The sequence below is a fragment of the Dendrobates tinctorius genome, unplaced genomic scaffold (genome assembly GCF_039654945.1).
Source record: "Dendrobates tinctorius isolate UK_male_01 unplaced genomic scaffold, ASM3965494v1 ptg000151l, whole genome shotgun sequence".
NCBI classification, from domain to species: Eukaryota; Metazoa; Chordata; class Amphibia; order Anura; family Dendrobatidae; genus Dendrobates; species Dendrobates tinctorius.
The window spans coordinates 30,111,647-30,135,533 of NW_027361818.1; the positions used below are offsets into that span (position 1 = coordinate 30,111,647).

General features: G+C 44.6%; 1 protein-coding gene across 1 annotated transcript in view; it reads right to left on the reverse strand.

The window, feature by feature from the left end:
- Nucleotides 1-1,059: 1,059 nt before the first annotated feature.
- The window catches only part of LOC141050023 (alpha-2,8-sialyltransferase 8F-like), a 203,618-nt gene continuing 180,790 nt past the window's right edge, over nt 1,060-23,887 (reverse strand). Inside the window, exons 6-7 of the mRNA XM_073546859.1 lie at nt 20,060-20,146; nt 1,060-2,105 (exon numbers count right to left, since the gene is read on the reverse strand). Coding sequence (XP_073402960.1) covers nt 1,646-2,105; nt 20,060-20,146 — 547 coding nt within the window. The 3' untranslated portion in view covers nt 1,060-1,645. The remainder of the gene's footprint in view (nt 2,106-20,059; nt 20,147-23,887) is intronic.

The window sequence follows — 23,887 nt, forward strand, 5'->3', positions numbered from 1 at the left end:
CATACTGGGCGTGAGAACGGCTGGCGAGCTGTTAAGCAAGCTATAGCACCTGTCCAGACAAGTACAGGGATTCCCTAGTGAGGAGACTTATTTGATTGTTTTCTATGTTGGGACAGCAATTTTTGGGGAGCACTATACTCTGGAGAATGATAGATGGGGCCCACCATATACTGGAACATTCCAAAGGTGGACATCAGACACTGGAGCAGCATTTACAGGGCCCATTATACACTAGAGCATTCGAAATGGGGCCCATTATGTTTGGAGCATTATTTGGGCCCATAAGACAGTGGAGCTTCATCCATGGGGACCAACATATACTGTAGCATTATGTGGAGCTCATCATATACTGTTTCAAACATTATATGGGACCAATGATTTTGTATGGAGAAATAGATGGGCCTCGTCATGAGATGTAAAAAGTGAGGTATTTTTCATTGTACTATACCGCTATTTCTCTGCCGTATCGGAGCATGATGAGTTGTGGTATGTGTTAAAGGGGCGCTCTTTCGCCCAGGGCACATGAAAACCTGCAGCCAGCCCTCCCCCCCCACAAATTTAGCCAAATAACCCCCATTTTTCAGTGCGTAACTTGTATTATGAAGTTAATTAAGGTTGACAAGCTTAAGTAAGAAGAATTGATGCTTTTGGCATTCAAATGGGCACTGTAGGTGTGTTTCCTGTCCTCCTCTCACTGCCGACTTTTATTCCCCATTGACTTACATTGGGTTTCGTGTTTCGGGACGACCCCGACTTTTCCCTATAATCGGACGATCTTGCTCGACCCGACTTTTGGAAAAGTCGGGTTTCACGAAACGAAACGTGACCCTAAAAAAGCAAAAGTCGCTCAACTCTACTTATGACCATGTGAGATTTCAGTTTTTTCTTTTTTATTAAATTTGCAAAAATTTCTACATTTCTTTTTTTTCAGTCAAGATGGGGTGCAGAGTATACATTAATGAGGAAAATGAACTTTTCTGAATTTACTAAATGGCTGCAATGAAACAAAAAGTGAAAAATTTAAAGGGGTCTGAATACTTTCCGTACCCACTGCGTATGTATATATATATACAGAGAGAGAGAGAGAGAGAGAGATGTAAATATACTGTATACTGTATTTATACAGTATATATCCATAAATGTATATATGTGTGTATGTAATATATCCACTCAATAAAATTCTTCTCATTGGTGGAATCATCTTTATCACATTGTTTTAATTGCAGTCCTGATGTGGGAAAAAAATGGTAAAATCACAGACAAAAAGTAAGAAAAATACAACAAATAGTAATTAAAATAAATATGAATCCAATTTTGTGAGGTGAATTCACAGTGATGAATAACATTTCTGATCAGCAGCCAATGGATTGGTCTCAAATGGATAAATTATAGAAATCTTCACAAATTTTTCAAGTACATTATTGGTCTTTCTCACAAAGTTCATAGAGATTCTAAGAAAGGGCTTCTTTCTTTTTCTGGAAGACTGGACCTGTGCGGTTCTTTCTCAAGCGATGTGGTAGGTTCAACCATTATCTCACATAGATTGCTTTATGGAAATTAAAAAATGGTGATTCCTGTTCCACATTCCCGTAAACATTGTAAATATTACCAGCTCCATTTGCAATACTTGTGTTGCTTTTGCGCCTTAGCATTGCCCTAGTTGGAGCTTCAGAGCTCCTTGACAGTGCATCAGCAAGTACTGATAAAACTCTTCAGGCATAGAGTGGACACCGGGCTTTGGAAGTTTGTTATCATAGTAGTGGTGAAGAATCACGGTCCCTTCAAGATCTTCAGAAAATGGCCAGAAACCATAGAGTGTTACCTTCTCACAAACCTCGAAGGCTGCACTGGCCAACATGAGACCTGAGGACAATCGCTTGAACTTAAGACCAATGCCTTTCCAGTAAGATGTAAGGCTTCGGAGATATTGCGGATTAAAGAAAACCACCTGGTTTTTCATGCCAAAGTCTTCAAAGGAATAGAGAGTGCGGAGAGAGACTTCAGTATTCATTGCAAACGAGAAGGCCGGCAAAAGAATAAGTGCAGAGCCGTAAGCCTTTACCATGTTGATGAAGGGTTTCCTCTGCTCCCTGAGGCTGCTATACCTATTCAAGTAAACATTTTTATTAGAATTACTTAGAAATGACATACTATGATTATTCACTAGTTATGAGTGACAAAATTTGAACTCAGTAACTCATTCAGATTTGGTCAAAAAATTAAATTTCCATCAAATGTATTCAATGTTAATCTCATGTGCCTTATTATGCTCTGAAGTCTCAGCAGACCCTAGAGCAGTGACCCCCAAGCTTTACTACGAGATCCAGATTTAGCTCCCAGTGAGGGTCACGAGAAACTTCTAGATCCCCTGAATAGTGACAACCAGCTCCTGCCTCCCCCACATTACTGACACCTGGAGTCCCTGATACCGGTATAATGACAGTCAAGGGATCTCTATAGAAAACACAAGGCAGTAAACTTGCATCTATCAGTTCCCAGTTCTCACCTTTCCCTCATTTGGTATTCTTGTATCAATCACCCCCTCTATCTGGATGTATAATCCTATGTTCAGCCTACTAGCACTTACTTTATCTATCCAACCCCAAGAACGGTGTATGGTTATATAGATCTGCTCTTCTATGTGGGGCTACTTACAAAAGTAAGTATTTGGAGACCTTTTCTTCATAGATGCTTGGTAGACTTGTTGCTACTTCACCAAACTGGCAGACAGCCATGAGCCGTGCATCAGCATCCGGTGAGCCACATGTGGCTCCCGAGTCACTGGTTAGGGATCCCTGCCCTAGAACATAATATAATGTAGTAATGAAAATAAAAAACATAATGATTGTCACCTGTCTCGCCTCCAGAGCTCCTCACTGGCCCTCAGCTTCCTTCAGCATCTTCTTTACTTTTCCATGTGATGCGATGTATTCTTCCTCCATCTTCTCTTTCTGCTCGGGCTTCTGGCACTGTGTTGTCCGCTGACTACTGAGAACACCTCAGCAAAAGAAGCCGGATCAAAGGACATCACATGCCATGGAGGAGTAAAGAAGAGAGCTGCGCAGAGAGCTCAAAGGGGAGTTTTGTTTTCTGTATCTCTTTACCAGCTCTTAATAAATCAGCAAATTGGTGGCCAGCCAAGAGCCATTTTGCTTGAACTGCAAGATACAAATAACAAAATTTTTGGAATTTTTTGAAAAATTTAAGAAGAATTTACTTTGCCTCAAACAGATTTCCTCTGGGGGTGACACTATAGGGTCCATTTGGGGCCTCTCCTTGTAAGGGCAGGAGTAATACCTGGGCACGACAGGGAGGATAGGGAAAACTGCATACCTGTAACTCTATTAACCTCCTTTTTCATACACTGTCTTGTGCTGCTATGTGCACCCGAATACCCGGCAGGGGACCTCTGAAAAATACGCCGGGGCTCTTATGTCCATGATTAATGGTGAGACCGAACCATTTTTTAAATGAGCACTGATACGCACGAGCGCTATTATGTTTGTTTATGTGTTGTTTATGTGGTGTCTTAGATTTTAATGGATTATTAAAGGCTATGTTTTATTTTGAATGGGAATCCTCCAAGCTATTGACATTTAACCCCTGAGGGTTACACATGTGGTACTAAGCATTCTTTGCCACAGCTGATCTTTTCGCTCTTTAGAGTACCAATCAACATGCAGGGATTGTCTGCCATGTACTGTAATGCCGCAGCCATCTTTGCTGTGGTATTACAGTCACTGGCTGGCCGCACAGCGTCATCAGGTCTATATGAGACCTGGCGCCGTCCTGCTCGGCCCAGTCGCTTCCGAAATCAGACAGTGTAGGGAGAGTTGCTGCTGAGATAGGGAAAGATTTGTATTTTTATTAGTTAGTGTGGGTCTACCATCATAGAATCCACAAATCCAGCTAAACTAACAGTCCTTCTAAGGACTAATTACGGGGTATATAGATTTCAGAGCTAGGTAGGCAGGGATTGAATGTGCGTATATACATATCAGTGAAAGGCCTGCAGGCACTATATGTGGCTATATAGATATCAGTAGCAGGTAAGCATTGTATGTGCCATACTTCATTGCATACATCGAGGGTCCTTTCCATTATTGTCTGCTGCTGCAGCCTATTACATAGATTGACCATATATATATAGCCCCAGGTATCAGTGGGCAGGAATAATTTTTTTGGCATCTTAATCCTGATTATTTTATTCCAAAGCAATCCAGAGCCCCCTTTTTTTTCCATTTGCTTGTTGACGCAGCAGAATACAGCCAGATCCTTTTCATAGTACAGCGTGAAAATCCAGCTATTTTAAATGGGTTTGCCCGTCCCAGCCATCACATCTGAGTGTGCAGAAATTTCTGACGTTTTTGTAGTACTGTAAAGTTTTTTGGAATGTCTTATAGAATTTCTCGACACCATTTTGCTGCTCAAAAATACTTAGCTGCCAAAAAAATATTTTGCAACAGGGCAGATATTTTACACCGTGTTTTGACTGCCACACGGATCGCATATCATTGCACTCAAAATTGTGCCATTTCAAGCATCCATAGATTTTTTTTTGTTCTGTCTTATCTTAGCCTACTTGTTGACACGATATAGCTGGGCAAAAAAATAAAATGCAGGCCATATATTGAACAGTGTGGTATCTCTGTCGGATGCCTGATCTATCTGCGGGCTACAAATTGTGGCATTTCAGGCCTATATTGAACTGTTTTTGCTGTGTGCTACTGTGTTATCCCACAAAGTGAAAAAACCAAGAGAGCAAATGAAATTTGACCCTAAAAATTAACTTTTATTCCAATATTAAAAGCCTGGATAGTACCAATATAGGGAGCAGGGTACATAATATTTTAGACATACAAATTATGCAATATATCAGGGCACTACACTCGCCCTAATAAGCCCTAGTGCGTCCCTTCCTTGCCGCGGAGGTTGGCACCCTAATATATGCGATATGGCGCCCCCGCTGAACGTCGGTGACCCTAATAGCACCCTGTACAACCCTAGTCGACGAAGAGGATACACAAAAAACAAAAAAAAAAATCTTTTGAGGTTATCCCACAAAGTGGCCATTTGTATGGGATACCGGATACATAGTGTGTTGTGTGTTGTCATATAAATGCTGTGAATGTTTATGGGAATTGGGCATTTTAAATACATTTTCAGACCTGCTGACAGGCAGCACAAAAAGGGTTCATCTTCTCCTTCCAGGCTTGATCAGGTCACCCAGCTCTGTTTTAATATGCCGAAGGTCCTTGAAAAGCGACTCAGGGCACTCAGCCAATGACTGCACCTCTAACGTCACATAGATCGTGGATGAGCCAAGTCCTGGGACAGAATTTTTAACTTTGAAGTGGCAGTTGGTGGTCGGACATGTTGGTAAGAAGAGGCCATTTTGTAAGTAAAATTACCTACTCACTCCCTTATGGCTTTGCTTAAAAAGTAGACTGGCAGGAAAAGGGGAGTTACCGTATTTTTCCCTTTATAAGACGCTCCGGATTATAAGACGCACCCCAAATTTTGAGGAGAAAAATAGGGGAAAAACTTTTTTTAATAAAATGGTGGTGCATCTTATAATCCATGCGTATTATTGCTTACTGGGGGTGGTGCTGGAGGAGGCCGGAGTGGAACATTGCTGCTGGGATGAGGGGGTGTTTTGATGTGCAGCGTGCCGCTGCCGGTGTCTGATACTGCCGCCGCCCTCTGTCCCCTGATGCTTGCTGCCCCAGCGCTGTCCCTCAGTGCTTGCCACCACCGCCGTGCTCTGTCCCCCAGTGCTTGCCGCCGCGGTGCTCTGTCCCTGGTGCTTGTCACCACTGCCGCGCTCTGTCCCCAGCTTCTTACCCCCACCACCGTGCTCTGTCCCCCGGTTCTTACCCCCACCACCGCGCTCTGTCCCATTCAGCGTGGGGGTCTCCAGTACTTGCTGCGGCGCTGTCACCCAGTGCTGCCGCGGCGCTGTCCACTGGTTCTTACCGCCACCGCCGCGCTCTGTCCCCCAGTGGTTGCCGCCACCGCCACGCTCTGTCCCTTCATGCCTGTTTTCCTGTGGATTTCTTCCTGGAAAATGGCCGCCGCGCATGCGCAGATGGAGATCTGGGCACTGAAATCTCGGGAGATGAGATTTCAGCGCTGAAATCTCATCTCCCGAGATTTCAGTGCCAAGATCTCCATCTGCGCATGCACGGCGGCCATTTTCCAGGAAGAAATCCACAGGAAAGCAGGCATGAAGCGGCAGAGACCCCCCCACGCTGAACGGGACAGAGTGCGGCGGTGGCAGCAACCACCGGGGGGACAGAGCGCGGCGGTGGCGGTAAGAGCCGGGGGACAGCGCCGCGGCAGCACTGGGGGACAGCGCCATGGCAAGTTCTGGACACCCTCTGCGGCAGCACAGAAAGGTATATCCTCTTTGTAAGATGCACCCTCATTTTCCCCTCAAATTTAGGGGGAAAAAGTGCGTCTTACAAAGCGGAAAATACGGTAATAGTCTTCATATGAGGAAGAATACCATTGCACCTCTAGGAGGGAGAATTACCTCAGGGAACAAACAGAGCACAGTGCTGAAGAAGAGATATTCAGACTTAAAAAAACCCAAGGTTACTGACATCTGCCCATCTCCAAATACTTTTATATAGTGCTAACATATTCCGCAGCGCTTTACAAACATTAATATCGCTGTCACCGATGGGGCTCACATTCTAAATTCCCAATCAATTTGTCTTTCGGATGTGGGAGGAAACCGGAGTACCCGGAGGAAACCCACGCAAACATGGGGAGAACATACAAACCCCTGGCAGATGTTGTCATTGGTGGGATTTGAACCCAGGACTCGAGTGCTGCAAGGCTGTAGTGCTATCCACTGAGCCACCGTGCTGCCCAAATCATGACTGGAAGAGCCAGAGCAAGAGCACATGGAAGAGCACGGTGCCAGGACTCACAACCACCCAAGCCTGGTGTTTCTGGGCCGAAATCTGACAAGCCATCACCTAGTAATACTGAACTTGTATGACGATCGCGGCAAAAATGAGCCCCTGCAGTTGCTAGAACAGAAGCTAGAGATTTTCACATTTCAGCTGGATTTCAAAATGTGCCAATTGGAGAGTGTGGTGGTCGTAGATGTGACTTCCATGATATGAGTGTTTCCACTAGACAATCCATCCAACATGTCATAGAATCAAAATTTTTTTTTTCTGCCAACTCTATTCAGCTGTGCATAAACTATGTCAAATTGATAGCTAGACCCCAGTGGGTCTTGTCCCAGTACCATGTTGACGACAGTCCACAGATGTTATCTAGATCCCTAAGGTCACCTCTTCTTTACCAGCATGATGAATTGATAGGAAAACCACAAGCTTTTTATGGAGCTGGTTTTTTTCTTGCCAAAGAAACAAAATAAGATCAATGAGATGGCTAGCCGCGCACCCAATGGAGAAATATTAAAGATTACAATAACTTTCACAAACTACTTACCAATAACTTCACTAACTTGCTTTCACTTTTATAACATTATATTCTGAAGCCTTGAAAATGATGAATATGAAGCATATAGGTATCAATTATTATTACCCAAATGATATTACAGAAGTCAGAACATACAACCTGTGTGGCACTGATTTAGCACCGAAATTTTGAAGTATGAGGCTAGTATCATCTTGTGGATTGATGTGAGCCACAAAGTCCTTCAGAGTGAAACTGTTCTGGATGTAATGTACAATTTGCTCACGAAAATTAAAACATGCCTTCTATGATACGTGCATTAAAGAACTGATTGGCCAGATATGTATGGACTCAGGAAGACCGGGCTGCGGGTACTTGTGCTATACCGGGTCCGGAACTGTCAAGGCTGCGTCCTTTGTTTCCCGGGGGAAGGAATAGGGGAACGGACATTCCCCTTTAACAAGGAAGAGGAGGTGTGCTTATACAGGGAGCCTGCCCAGAAGTTGAGGGAAAAAGCGCGCGAAGCAGGAGCGAGTCAGACACTGTCAGCGTGCGAGCAGCAAGGGGGGCAGTGTGCTACGCACCCGAAGCTGCGACGGACTGCAGCAGACAGACCTGGTGACCTAGAGGCAGGTTGTGAGGCAAAGAGAAATTGTGCATGACAGCAGAGAGTTTTGGAGGGTACAAGCAGAGCATAGGAGGCTGAGCAGCGTGCTCTTTCTTTCGAGCACTGGCACAGCGAAGGACAGTTCCCAGGAGCTCCTGCCGCTAACAGCGGGTTTGTCAGATAGCGAGGCGATGTGTTCCCCGTGATCACAAGAAAGCGAGGTGCCATGCGTTCCAAGACTGTGAGTACAGCACAGGTGTGCAGAAGAGAGAGCCAGTTCATGCCACGTGTCCAGCTTGGATACCCAATAAATATAAGGCACATAGAAATCATGGAGGACGTTTGTACAGTCAGCAAGGTACTCCCACAGCATCTTCAAAAATTTTGCACTCCTTGTGAGAGTACCTCGCGCCTCAGGGCCAGGGCAATGGGAGGGTCTGATAAAAATCTCCCAGAACTTTGACAGTGTTTCACTGCCTCTGCTGGATTTGAGTTGGGTATTTCTCACCTGTACTCCTTGGTTGACCAACGAAATGTGACATCTGCCGCCAGCGTTTTCAGATGGGAATTTATTTAATAATTCCGCAAGAAGGGCCCTCTGGTACTGCAACATTTTGGTACACCTGTCTGCCTCGGGAATAAGAGATATAAATTTCTCCTTGTAGCGTGGGTCTAGAAGTCTCACCAATCACTATTGCCTGTCACCCAAAATTTTGAGAAGGCGAAGGTCACGTGAAAGGCAGTGCAACATAAACTCAGCCATGTGTGCCAGACTGTAAATACAGATTATAAATACATCATTGTAAATACATGCCTGTACTTTGTATCTCCCCCACCTCATTGTAGATTGTAAGCTCTCACGAGCAAGGTCGTCTTATTAAGATTTAATTATAGTATTATTGCTAACGTTGTTACTTAGGTATGTTGTGTTTGAAACTGTTAAACTGTAAAGCACTGCGGAATATGTTGGCTCTCTGTAAATAGCAATCATTATTATTATTAGAACACAGAGAAGCGGGATGTTGACGCTAATTATAGTGTCATCGACGTTCACCATCTTGGTGGAGTCCTCAGAGTTTTGTAGGATGGTACATATGTCTGACATCCATGTCCACTCTTGAGGTCTTGTGTGTGGAGTCTGAACTGAATACCGATGGCCTTGTTGATTCTAGTAGTCAACAACTACCCTCTTCTGCTCTCAAATCCTTTCCAACATCTGCAGTGTAGAGTTCCAAAATGTGTGGAGTCACATCACACACCAGTCGGTGAGCCTGAAGCTGCAAAAGCTGCTGAAGCACAGCAAAGGGGCTGAAGCTTTAGCGGACTTTCTAAAATGGGGAGCTTTGTAGAAAATGTTGAACGAGGTTAAGCACATGGTCCAGGTATGGTACGTGTGTGAGCTTGCCTCGTCTCAGAGCCGCCACCAGGTTCCTGCCATTGTCACACATGACCATGCCTGACTTTAGGTCCAGCGGTGTCAGCCACAGATCTGCCTGCTCTTTCAGAGCTGTCCATGACCACAACTCTTCAGCATTGTGCGGTTTGTCACCTGAGCATATTAACTTCTGCACAGCTTGTTGCCGCTTGGCTGAGGCAGTGCTGCAGTGCTTCCAGCTTGTGACTGATGTGGTCATTTAGGAGATGGAGGCTGAAGAGGAGGATGTGCAGGAGCTGTAGACTGTGGAAACAACCCAGACTGACCTAGGGCCCACAATCCTTAGCGTCGGGAGGATGTTTTCCATCCCAAGTACCGTTATTCCACAGCCTCTCCTCTCTGCCCTTCACTGGCTTACTATTGCCCAGAGGCTACAGTTCAAAACCGTAACTATGACATATCAAGGCATCCCCAACCTGTTTCTCCATACATCTGTGACATGGTCTACCAAGGACTGACTGGGTCCCAGCTTTCACTATGTTAACCCAGTGTGCCTTCAGCGAGATGTACCGTACCTGCCCACAAGCACATTCCACGTAGATGTGGTTAGTTGGACATTCCCAGTAACTCCATTGTTGAGGGCACGGGTAACATTGTGGGACACGTTCTTGACTGTGTAATGCCGGTATGGCACACCGGTAGAAACAGTGGCAGCTTGGGACCGATTACCTTGGGATGGCTGTCGCCATCATGTTGCGCAAAGATTCCGTCTCCACAAGTCTAAAAGGCAACCTTTCTGTGCTGACACGAGTGGTATCACTGGCGCTGCCTTGCTGGTGCTATCAGGTGGCACGTGCACGTGTGCAGGGAATGCAGGAGCAAGGCACGCTGTGCAGAAGGACCTGAGACTAAGCAGTGAGGAGCGCATAGGACCTGGCACTGAGGAGTCAGGTGAATAGGGGACGGAGTCACAACACGTGAGTGCAGGGAAGGCAACTAAATGCACAGAGAGCAAGGCAAAGTTAATACACATTGTCAAGGAAAGCCGAGGGTCAAGCCAGACGAGAGTGTAGTACCTAGGGATAAGACAAATAGTAAATGGAGACAAGCCAAGGGGGGTCAGATAACCAGGAGAGACAGGGCAGTACAAAGCAGGATACAGAGGTGAGAGTCAGAAGATGAACCAGGTCATACAAAGCAAGGCACACAAGCACAGAGGCACAACAATTTCGGAAGAAACCTGGGTCAGCAACCACTAGCCGAGTTTAGGGAATAATCAACTACACCAGACCCAGGAACTGCCAGCATTAAATAGCCGCCCCAGAACCAAAGAGAGGTGAACTAAAGTTAACCCTGACTTGACCAGGATGGAAGCGGAACCATCCTGTCCAGGGTCATGACACTTTCGAGTGAAAGCAGACGAAATTTTTGTGAATTAAGTACTGTGGCTTGTGGGGCGATGGCTGCATATTTTCCCTTCAATTGCAATGACTGGAGTATGGACAACTGAAGGCAGCTTTTGGATAAATACAGGCTTTATCACTTTTTTAGCCATAGGTAAGTGTTCACATTAGGCAGTCAGGTCAGGGACCCATTCAATGAGATCACCTTGACGTTGGTGAATGGGCTCACATTTTTTGGCCAAATTTTGTGCCTAGTATCTCATGTGTTTTTCCTAAATTTCAAAAGCCATTACACTATTCACACTTCTTGTATTTCACATTGATATGCCTTAATGCAATTGAATGCAACCATTTTCTAATTTTGCTTTGGACAAGGACATGGACGCACTTGATGACGGTGCTAGCTGAGTTTGGCCAATGACAGATGCAGGGCAGGAGGCATCTTCTTATGCATAGTGAACAGGGGAATGGCTTGCACGCACAACAGTGGAAGAAGCAGTGTTGTCACCCACAGACACTGTTCCTGGAGCCTGGAGTTCGGCCCACAAAGTTGGGTGCTTTGCTGCCATGTGCCTGATCATGCTGGTGGTGGTCAGGCTGGTAGTTTTGCTACCCCTGCTGATACGGGCATGGCTGGTGGTGCAAATGGCCTGTTTGAGTTTGTCGGCAGAGTCTTTAAAAAACAGCCAGACTCTGGAAGACCTAACAGTTGTACTGCCAACTTCCGTCATATTGATGTTACGAGTAACGGTTGCCCACCTTCTGTCTGCGGTCACCACACTGCTTCCTGCCTTTTGGGGTGCTACACCTCCCTCTCCCTGTGTGTTGCTGTCCTCCATCTGCATGTCCTCCTGCCAAGTTGCCTCAGTTACTATTCAATCTCTCTCTCACCCCTCGCCCCATCAACAAACGTGGTGTAGGAATTAGCTTGCTCCTGTCCGATACCTGCTCCTTTATCACAATTCGGCTACCAACCTCTGCTACTGTGGCGCCCCTGAGGCTCAGTTGCCACAGAGGTACTGCACCTCCTCCTGAGGTGTGGTGCCCCACCATCCAGGTAAGGTGGAAGCACCTGACCACACTCCAACACCTGCACCCCACACCACAAAGTAGTGTAGCAAAGCACCTTTGGCGGCTCCCTGCTTGGAGTATAGCAAAGCACCCCTTGGTGGCTCCCTGTTTGGAACACAAAACGTGCTGGGAAGTGGGTGGAGTTTAGTTCACACCAAAAGAGCGGGAAGAGTTGAGTCAGTCAGTCTAACACTCAGTCAGTGAGTGAGGATGTAGAAGGACAGAATGTGAGACAGAGAAGATCCCCGGGAGAGGGATGGAAGAAGGAAGTGCTGCAGCAGGTCACAGTGATCTGGGTCTGCTGGCACAGGAAAGAGATAGAGAAAGGAAGCTTGATTCTCCATTGGGAAGAAGGATTAGCACGGAACGTGAGGAGAATAGGAGAACAAGGATTAGGGTTAGAAGAGAACCCTTTTCAAGTTCTAAGCGCAAGGCCGGGTACTAATGGTCCTGCAGCAGACACCGGAGAAATAGAAGTAGTAACCGCTTTATTCCCACACAAGACTTGGGGGCACAACAGCAACATATTAGTGAGCCGGGACTTAATAGCAAGGAGTCCCCGAAGCAGGCTACAGCTGTCTGCCGTACAAGTAGAGTTCATAGGAACATCTGACAGGAGGAACTCCAGTGTAACTCAGTACTAGGAGTACTTCACTCAAAGGCGCTATAAGAGGAGACGCTCAGAAAAGGCACATATGTTGGCGGAGTGTTGGAAAGGAGTATTCCATCTGGCCTGGAGGTTGACTGAGTCCCTAACCTGGAGGACACGGCACAGAAGCAGTCACCTGTTTGTGCAACAGACTGTGAGTAAAGCTTTTGAACTGCATGCGCTGGTGTGCTCCACTTATTCCTGCGCCAACCTGCCCAGCACGGCTACATCCCTCGCGCCTGACACTATATCATCTAAGTGTCACTTCACCTACACTGCCCTGGGACTACAGCCCTGCCTGTGGAGGGCTATAACATCACCGCTGCACCACACCATCTGTCCCAGAGGATCTGTCTGCAGCATCGGCTTACATCTCTATTGCCGAATACCACAGGTGTCATCACGAATCACTTATAAACTTTCACTACCATAAGCACACTGAACATTCCCTTTTTTACAATGGGCACCCAGGGCCACGGGCTGGGTCCCAGCTGCCATGACATCTCCCATTGAAGCTCATCGGGCCTGGTACCGAGTACCTAGGTGTGAGGGCATCCCATTTCTCTTCCCTAGTTTGAGGTGCACTACGTCCACATCTATTCCCCTCTAACTTCCAGCTGGCTGTCATCTAACACCACCCAGAACTAGCCATCTCCATCTTTATCGAACACTTCACCACCTAGTTACCTCATTTCCTTTGTGCTGACATCCCCTCTATTATCATATCCCCATTGACACGTCCAACCCAGCTGCCTCTAAACTTTTATCAAAGACTGCCTCTTTCAGCCTCACTCAATGGTCCTCCACGGCCACTCTCAAAGATGGTCACATGCTGGACCAAATCTTCACCAGCCTCTGTTCCCTTACTAATCTCATTAACTAGCCCCTCCCCCTGTGTGACCACAACCTACTCTTCCTTCTCCTTTCTGAGTGCGCAACTCCCACTCCACAAACTCACTCACCCTCGCAGAAATCGTAAACACCTCAATTTTCATTCACTCTCCGAGTCCCTTCTCAACCTTACAGACACAGCTTCCTTAAATGACACCTATGCTGCTGCCACTTTCTATTACACCACAATAACAGCAGCACTCGACTCGGCCGTCCCCCTCATGCACAACAAAACTCGTACAATCAACAGTTAAACCTGGCTGACCAGCCTGACCAAAGAACTGAGACAGGCTTCAAGGTCGCTGAGCGTAGATGGAAGAGATCACTTTCTGCCGAGCACTTAATCGCATACAAGCAGGCCATCGACAGCTTCAAGTTCACGCTCACTCAGGAAAAAAAATTACTTCTCTTCTCTCATATCCTCCCAGTCTCACAACCCTAAAAAGCTTTTCCAAACTTTAATTTCTCTACTCGCTACCCCAGCACCTCCTCCCTCTTCTTCCATTTCTGTTGAAGACCTAGCCTCTTTCTTTTCTCAGCAGAGTTCACCTATTGCTTCTTGTATCTCCCCCCCTTTCCAATGAGGAGTCCAAATAAATCTAAATTTGAAAAAAATTATAGGGTTGTACAGGCAGAGCAAATATATAGTCGTGGTATGGCACAGCACCCTGCCAACACTAGAGTAATTTTTTTAATTATTACCATCCTTACATAAAAATGTTGAAATTCAGATGAAGTTGATAGAAAACCACAATCTGTGTCCTCCTAACATACCTCTGTACACATCTCAGTATTTATATCACTATTAGCGTGATCTACTTCCCTTCAGAATTTATCGGTCTTCAGATTACACATATCACAACATGCTTCAATCGCAGGGCAATAAGTATTGCCTATGATTGAACAATTCTGGATTACATTTTACAGTTTGTAACATTAATTAGTCATAAAAAATGTATTTGTCTAAAACACAGTCGGTGGACACTTAGTAATTCCCCCCCAATTTACTGGAATATGAAGGTCTTGATATTCATTTGTAGGAAATCCAGATATTAAAACTACAAAACAACAAAGATTATCTTTAAAGTAGAAACAGACTATTGAACAAATGTAAACAAGATATTCAACATTTAGCCTCCCTTGACAGAATAGTAGAAACATAATCTTGCTGTATCACAATACTAGAGCAAGGGTAAAAAGGAAATTCTTGATGCAGTAACTCAACTGCCCCACAATGAGGGAGAACTGTACTGCAATGCTGGGAGCAACATTAATTGTCCAATGTCTAATGCCTGACTCCTTCAAACATCAACTACCTGCTGGTAGAATAAAAATGAAGGTGTTTTTTTTTTTTAAAGGAGTCTCTGGGCCCATCTGTGAATTATGAATGTCTCTTATTACAGTCTCCAAGTTGTGTTGGTGTCATCAGAGCTTAATCTTAAATGCGGGTGGTTGGATGACTGCTGACGACCCTGAGGATTTAAAGACTACCTTTAAGATAGTATCAGCATCAACTTCAACTGGAGGATTTTAAGCAACACTGGAGGAGGAGGAGGTTCGGTTTCTTCTAGATTTACCCTCCTTCTTTGATGGGATGTTACTTAATCTTAGAAGTATGGGCTGGTCTGATGTTATCACACTACCATTCAAAAGAAGATTGCATTTCATTGGTTGTCCATCTAGGTATCTGTTGTTGTATTTTTTGCAAGCACCAACTGCATCTTCCTTTCTTGCAAGCACAACCTCTGCAACTCCAGAATTCAACAAGCAGGTGTGCTTCAAAGGACCACATACACAGAAAAAGCTCCACGATATCTTCCTCAGTGACTCTCGAAAGCAAATTATTAATGGTCATTTTTGTGCCTTCGAAAGGGCAAAAGACAGACTCTTTTGAAGTGGCCCTACTGATTAACTGGCCTCCTTTGTGACAAGTATCCTTGACACGTTGGTTGCAGCCTGTGTGTGCAATAAAGGTGGTGAAGTTTCATGCTGAATAGACATGGGAGCTATGTATACATCATTCTGTACCACTTTACTAAGAGGTAAAGTTTGGCCAACAGAAAAATAATTTACAGACATTAACGGCCTTTTTTGCACAGTGTGGGTGTAAGAAGGTGACAGGGACTAGCCCTGTAGATATTGATATAATTGTTTATCTTATTATGACATGTTTGTGTGCAGTATATGTGACATGTTCATATGTGTTTGCTGCTACATGACATTATTTAGATAGATTTGAAGAGATAGTGTAGTTAGTGTAAAGGGACACTAGATGGGGGCACAGAGCACATTTAGATTGGAGCCATTTAGGAGGACACTAGAGCGCTAAGATTAGGTGGACATTAGCAGAGTGGTTAGCTGGGAAGTAGAGGAGAGAGATTTCCTGCTTGAGTTAGTTCTGCTGGAGGTAGCCATCCTGAGCAGGGAAGTGAAGTGATGTGCCTACAGCAGCAGCCAGTGGGGGAGCCACTGGAGCCGTCAGCTAGGGACTGGAAGCTGATGTGGAATTGAAGCCAGTCTGTGAAGAAGTCAGCCTGTGTCTGGGAGCTGTTGAGCCAGGGAGATCAATAGAAGAGTCCCTGTGGAGACGACAGCCAGAGTCTGGGAAGCTGTTATGACAGGGTGTAGAAGAGTCCCTGTGGAGAGAACAGCCAGTGTGTGGGAGCTGACCAAGTAGTTGAGTGGGCCACTAGCCGAGTGCATGGACAGGACTACCATAGAGGGGTGAACGACCTAGTAGACGGGTACCTTCGTGGGCTGAAGTCGGTCGCAGCAAGAGAGGTCAAAGTGCCATATTCACCATGTCCCCTGTTCTGTTGTCATTGTGTGGTCTACCCAAGTGTGTCTGAAGAATTGCTGTGCTGCTGTAGATGAAGATGTATTGCTGGTACCGTGTCAAAAGTCCTAAAGGAGTGCTGGATGTGCTGTGCCCTGAGGAAAATAAAGTTGAACTGTTAAAAGTTATTCCGGCCTCTGCTTACAGTCTTTTGAACCTCAGAAGTGAGCAGCGTACCAGGGATGGAGCAGCCTCCAGCGCAGTGAGTACTGGAGCGGCCGATGAGGCTACCCCCCCGGCGTCCGGTGTATTACATGGGCAGCAGTGATCTTCATCTTCTTGGTGGGAAGTTTGGAAAATTCCAAGTCATCATCAAAACCATCATCGTCCATATCTTGTGAAGAGGAAATCTGTTGTTTCACAGGTTCGGGGTTAAAAACATTTATTGGCATTCCTATAGCAGTGTTTGTTACACCAGAACAAATCATTTTCGGATATTAAATTTGGATGATCTTGATAATATGTATGGGTGAAGATGAAGAACCTTGTGCCACGGGTGTGTTGATAGTTATGGCCGGTGTACTCCTCTTTAAACTTTTATTTTGCACGAGCATCCATCAGTTTGTTTGTTTTACCTCCAACTGTGATCTGCTGCTTTATAGAATGAAGCATCTCACGAGCATCTCGCACTTTATACGGACAAGTGAGTCTTTGGCAACCTATTTCTCTCAGGCAACTTTTAGGCCGAGCTTCAGACTCGCATCTATTACACTTATCTTCTGACGGGCATCAAACGCATTCTGGTAATTGGTGGTGGGTAAACGACTAATCATTGTAGGCTGGATCCTGGATCTCATACCACCCATAGCCACTGCTGTTATTAATCCTGTACGTTCCCATTCCTGCCATCACCATGCCCCTTATCCTGATCACTTCATCCAATGATTTATCCACCCACCATATTTCTGATACAAACCTGCTTCTTCCCACCAGCAATTGTGTAGGAAGCCACGTTATTGTTTGCAAGGGTATTTATGATGGGCAGTACAAATATAGGAGACCTGTTCCTTTAAACTGGGAAAACATTTTTCGGAGACCAGCCTCCACATTTCATCCTTGGGGGACTGGAATGTGTGCAAATTTTGGGCAGGTCTTGTATTCACTCCATGGGCAAACTTTAGGCGACTGTAAAAAAACATAATAATGGGAACTTTGGCTACATGTGGCCATCCAGTATGTGGCTTCAAAGACTTATTGGGGTGCATATAACTTTGGTGCAGGACATGCCTTGCATTCAATAAATAAGCAAACAGTATGGGAGTACCAAAAGAATAGTGGGAACTATGGTTCCATGTGGTCATCCATGACGTCTGTTCAATGGGTTGTTGGGGTGGGTCCAAATTTTGGGCAGCCCTACCACTCACTCCATACGCAATAACAGTATAAGAGACCCAATGTTTAATAATGGGAACAGCAAAGTATAGCTGGCTGATTGCTCTCTAAAAATAGACTTTGTGACTTTCAGAGTCCCTCCTTCATAAGTGAAACAGGATGTGTCTGATGATGTGTCACACGTCACATTGCCAAAAAGGTTGTAAACTGTTAAAATGACATTTCTCAGTAATTGCATTTGTATTGGTTGAAAGCAATTCTAAAGTTGAAAAATGCATCAAAAACGCTACATGTGAACATAGCCCAAGTGGTGGAGGAACATTTTTGTTTTGGGTTAATCATTACTCTGGATAGGATGTACCTAAACATATTTCCAAGGAAGATCCATTTTGGTTCCGTTTTTGTATGTTTTTTGGTGCAGCTGTAAGAATGGCGTAAGACTCTGACGACATTGTTCACAGCTGTGACCTAAGAGTCAGGAATGCTTCCAGGGGCGATCCACATGATGTCCCCGTGTCATTTGAGCAGTGTTTCCATCATTTTCAGATGTTTTTAGACTTTAAAAGGGGGGGGGGGTTCATGGTAAAAATGCTCAGTTTTCCCTTAGGCTTACATTGGGCTCGTTGTTCTGTCCGAGTACCCGAGTATTCCAATTTGCTCGACCTGATCAGCGAGCACCCGAGCATTTTAGTGCTCGCCCATCACTAATTCCCTCATCTCAAGAATTCCCAACAAATGTTGTGATAATAACCTCTCATTGAAATGGGCATCAAAGTAACTGAAAGTCACCCTGGAAAATGTAAGCTTCGCCCATAGGGGTGTGACAATTTTTATATTCTGACCAATTTATTTATACAGATGTAAACACTAGGTGGGAATAATTCCTGGACTATCAGACTGTGCGTGCGGGGTATACGGCATAAGAAGTATGATTATCCCAGTTAAACCTCATATTCTTGTAATTGGATTTTCATATTATCAGGACAAATATTCAGCTCATTGCTGCAGCCCAATATCTCAAGATCCAGACAGATGAGAGGATTTGGATTTCTACTCCTTTCACTCAAGTGCTTTTCCAAACATTTTTAGTAATGACAATGAATGGCATTACATAATCTAGGTAGTAATGGTCACTGACCTTGATAATCCTGTTTCATCACCTCTCAGTCTCCCTCCATTCTCTTCTCCTCATTATTCCAGGTATGACATCCAGCATAGACATAGAACTGCTGAAAAAAACTGATCAAATGTTCATGCTGAAACATCATTGGAGACCATGAAGCTGATGAAACGGGAACAATGTTTGACCACTGGGTTGAATATCGCTGTTAATTATCATTTCATATTAATGTTTTTTCCTTGAAATGCTCTGACTTTTTCAACAGTGCTCATGAGGGTCTCCTAACGAGAAACCATGACCACCACTGACTTGGAAAAAAAATTGCATTATATACACTAATTTATTTATTTTCACTTATATAGCGCCATTAATTCCACAGTGCCTTACACACATTATCGTTGCTGTCCCCAATGGGGCTCACAATCTAAGTTCCTATCAGTATGTCTTTGGAATGCGGGAGGAAACCATAGAACCCGGATGAAACACACGTAAACACGAGAAGAACATACAAACTCCTGGCAGATATTGACCTTGGTTGGATTTGAACCCAGGACCCCAGTGCTTACATATTGCTATTATTCACCATAACTTTTTGAATGGTGGAGGTTTGATTTCTGGGGCGTCCAATAGTGCTCAGCATAGAGGTGCCACCTTGCTAGTTTAGTGCTGTGTCTCCTTTTATTTTGTTTATGAACCTTAGTCCTCCTGGGTCACTCACTGTGCCCAAAAAAATCTTCAATAAAACTAGGCTGCAATTTCCCACACTCACTCTGGGCATTAGTACAATGGAGAGGACTCAGTAAGGCTAGGTTCACGGTCAGCTCCTCCTACATCCACAGGTGGCCTGCATACCCTATCTTTAGCATTGGGTGCGCATGCTGTGCGGATGTATGCGGATGCCTCCACAGGTGTCGTTTTGACGATGCAGCAACCAGCTTTAAATGCAACAAGTTGGAATTTTGATGTGGTCGCCGCATCGTCAGTACAATGCACGCGGAGGCATCTGCATACATCCGCATGGCCTGCGTACCCAATGTTAAAGATAGGGTGCACAGGCCGCATGCGGATGTAGACGGAGCTGACCGAAGGAGGTGCGGCAGTTGGTGGAGCTTCACAGAGGAAGTCCGCATCCGTCCGCAGCTCCTCCATATGCAAATGTGAACCTAGCCTAATACATGGAGAGAGCACCTTCATTTCCTGAATCTTTTTGGATCCCAGAGGTTTGATCACCACTGATCAAGAGGCTCTGAAGATGCTGGAAGTATGCCATTACTTTGTAATATGGAAATATTTTCATTGATGTCTAATTTTTTTTAGCTACCCATCCCAGAAACTTACTTATCTTTTAGGATGCTTGGGTTTGCAGAGACAATGTCCGTCTTAGTCCCAACATCTTGAGTCCAATTCAGTGGAGGTAAATTCAGCCTAGAAAATAAATGTTAGGAGACCAAAACTATAAACTGGGAGAGTCACATCAAGGGCGAACAATAACAGTGGAGGGCCCCTGTGAATATCTTGTGTCTACATCTCACACCTGCATTGACAAATTAAGCACAGTGTTATCCTCATTTCGAGCATAGGATCATTGCTATGAACTGTGAATCAAGGCCACGGGAAGAAGAGCTGACAATGTCTTCCTCCCATTTGCTCAATGACCACCTGCTGAACAGAAAGTATGTGATGCAGATGCTTCCTTTAAAGTGGTCAGTTTGAATATGAACCAACAGGTTGATGTGAAGATGAAGACACTTTTCTGTCCTTGTGTAGGAGAGTGGACTGACGAGAGTTTGTATACATGTCTAAGGAAACAGCTGGAATTAGTAAGAAACGGTGTAATACTGGGTTTTGGCCACTAGATGGAGACATAGGATAGAGAGTAAAGGAACCTAACAGCAGTGGAAGCTAGGATACGCAGAGTCATGTTGGGCGGAGCTACGGGACTGAGGAGGGGAATTCACAAGAAAGGTGATAAAAGGAAAGAGATTCCCGGGGTCAGGGAGAACACCCAAGAGGAGACAGAGGAGAGAAGAGCTCAGGAGAACACGGAGGAAGGAAGAGCTCAGGAAGAGACAAAGGAGAGAGAGATGGACAGTTGGGGGTGGCCCTGACAGGACAGCTGCAGATCAATGAACGCTAACTAAAGGAGGCCTGGGGTACCAGACGGCTGGACATCAAAGGGGCAGTAAGTGTTGCAGCGGGCAGACTCGGTAGGGGGAAGCGCTGTGGCTAACGGCAGTCACAGTGAAAGAACCCAGGGGGTCGTCGCCAACAGGAGGACGAGGAGGAGATAGGTACCCGGGCCAAGGTGTAGAAGCGTCACATTGCTGTGGATGTCCAAGAATTTTCCAAATAAAGTGGACCTGATTGAACGTGCTTCTGCGTCGGTCGTTAGTCTGTCTTGCAGCCGAAATGGACCACCCCCCAGTCGGCACACGTACTACACTTGCACAATTAGGCTCTTCCTAACTTTAAAGCAACAAAGGACAATGTCCCAGACTTTTTGGGGCCATGTTACCACATATGAATATTGTTTTTTGTGATAGGTCTAGGTTCTAAAGATATAGGAGACATATTTTCAGCATTGAGGATCAGTGCTGAATGCAACACATTCACTAGTATTGGATGTATTAAGCCAGAATTAAAATTGGCTAGGGAGATATAACTGTCATGTTTCCTATCACAATTTTACCTTTTTAAAGATAGGAAACATGGCATGGATAACATCATCCATCTGTACATTATTAGATTGAAAGTGTTACTATAACCGCTCAGTGAGGTAAGACAATGCATTTTGTGCGCCACTTTGTCACGCCTCCAAAAATATGACTTTCATAACTGTTTTGTGTATACTGTTCATAAAAACCTCAATATTCATAATTTGAAGGGAACAAAGCAGCCCAATGCAGGCAAGGACCATAAATCAGTAACCTTCTGCTTTATTATGAAAGCAAGGGATGGAGCTCCCATCTGCTATTTATCAGATTACAAATTTAGTTACCTCTTTGCCAGAGTGTAAGGCAGGGGGATCTTAGTCGAAGACAAGGGTCATATGTACAGTTGTGGCCAAAAGTATTGACACCCCTGCAATTCTGTCAGATAATGCTCAGTTTCTTCCTGAAAATGATTGCAAACACAAATTCTTTGGTAATATTATCTTCATTTAATTTGTCTTAAATGAAAAAACACAAAAAGAATTGTCCTAAAGACAAACTGGATATAATTCCACACCAAACATAAAAAAGAAGGTGGACAAAAGTATTGGCACTGTTCGAAAAATCATTTGTTGCTTCTCTAATTTGTGTAATTAACAGCACCTGTAACTTACCTGTGGCACTTAACAGGTGTGGGCAATAACTAAATCACACTTGCAGCCAGTTGACATGGATTAAAGTTGACGCAACCTCTGTCCTGTGTCCTTGTGTGTACCACATTGAGCATGGAGAAAAGAAAGACCAAAGAACTGTCTGAGGACTTGAGAAACCAAATTGTGAGGAAGCATGAGCAATCTCAAGGCTACAAGTCCATCTCCAAAGACCTGAATGTTCCTGTGTCTACCGTGCGCAGTGTCATCAAGAAGTGTAAAGCCCATGGCACTGTGGCTAACCTCCCTAAATGTGGACGTAAAAGAAAAATTGACAAGAGATTTCAATGCAAGATTGTGCGGATGTTGGATAAAGAACCTTGACTAACATCCAAACAAGTTCAAGCTGCCTTGCAGTCCGAGGGTACAACAGTGTCAACCCGTACTATCCATCGGCATCTGAATGGAAAGGGACTGTATGGTAGGAAACCCAGGAAGACCCCACTTCTTACCCAGAGACATAAAGAAGCCAGGCTGGAGTTTGCCAAAACTTACCTGAAAAAGCCTAAAATGTTTTGGAAGAATGTTCTCTGGTCAGATGAGACAAAAGTAGAGCTTTTAGGGCAAAGGCATCAACATAGAGTTTACAGGAGAAAAAAAGAGGCATTTAAAGAAAAGAACACGGTCCCTACAGTCATGGCGGAGGTTCCCTGATGTTTTGGGGTTGCTTTGCTGCCTCTGGCACTGGACTGCTTGACCGTGTGCATGGCATTATGAAGTCGAAGACTATCAACAAATTTTGCAGCATAATGTATGGCCCAGTGTTAGAAAGCTGGGTCTCCCTCAGAGGTCATGGGACTTCCAGCAGGACAATGACCCAAAACACACTTCGTAAAGCACTAGAAAATGGTTTGAGACTTGAGCACTGGAGACTTCTAAGGTGGCCAGCAATGAGTCCAGACCTGAGTCCCATAGAACACCTATGGAGAGATCTAAAGATGGCAGTTTGGAGAAGGCACCCTTCAAATATCAGGGACCTGGAGCAGTTTGCCAAAGAAGAATGGTCTAAAATTCCAGCAGAGCATTGCAAGAAACTCATTGATGGTTACCGGAAGCGGTTGGTCGCAGTTATTTTGGCTAAAGGTTGTGCAACCAAGTATTAGGCTGAGGGTGCCAATACTTTTGTCTGGCCCATTTTTGGAGTTTTGTGTGAAATGATCAATGTTTTGCTTTTTGCTTCATTCTCTTTTGTGTTTTTTCATTTAAGACAAATTAAATGAAGATAATAATACTAAAGAATTTGTGTTTGCAATCATTTTCAGGAAGAATCTTGATATTATTGTAAACACACTGAAATTAAGTCACCCCTGTTCCATGCTCTTCAGCGCTGAAGTAGTACATCTCTAATTTAGGCCTTTCAATTCATTTGTATAATGACTTGTGTGCTCTGATCTCCTAACCCTAGACTATAAAACCCCAAAATGGTCCCTGCTTTTCCTACTCTCATGTTTCATGGCTCTTGTGATAGAGCCTCCAACTTGACTTCACCAGACTATGTGATATCATAGCTGCAACGCATTATGGGAAAGCCCGTGCAGCACCAGACATTATATGAGCCCACTTTTAGGTTGGTGCAATCTTTGGCGATGTATGAATTGGAGCTGGGCATTTGTTTTAGTGATCTGTGTAAACCGAATTGTGCATTGTTTGAATTCTTCATGGTCGGCAAATTTCAACCATCTTTTGTACTAATAGTATCCAAGTGCCAAATGGCATTAAGTTAGTGATGAATGTGCTTTAGGTCTCACCTGCCTGACTAATATCAACAATAAGAAATTAAAAGATTTGGAGACCATTTTCACTGA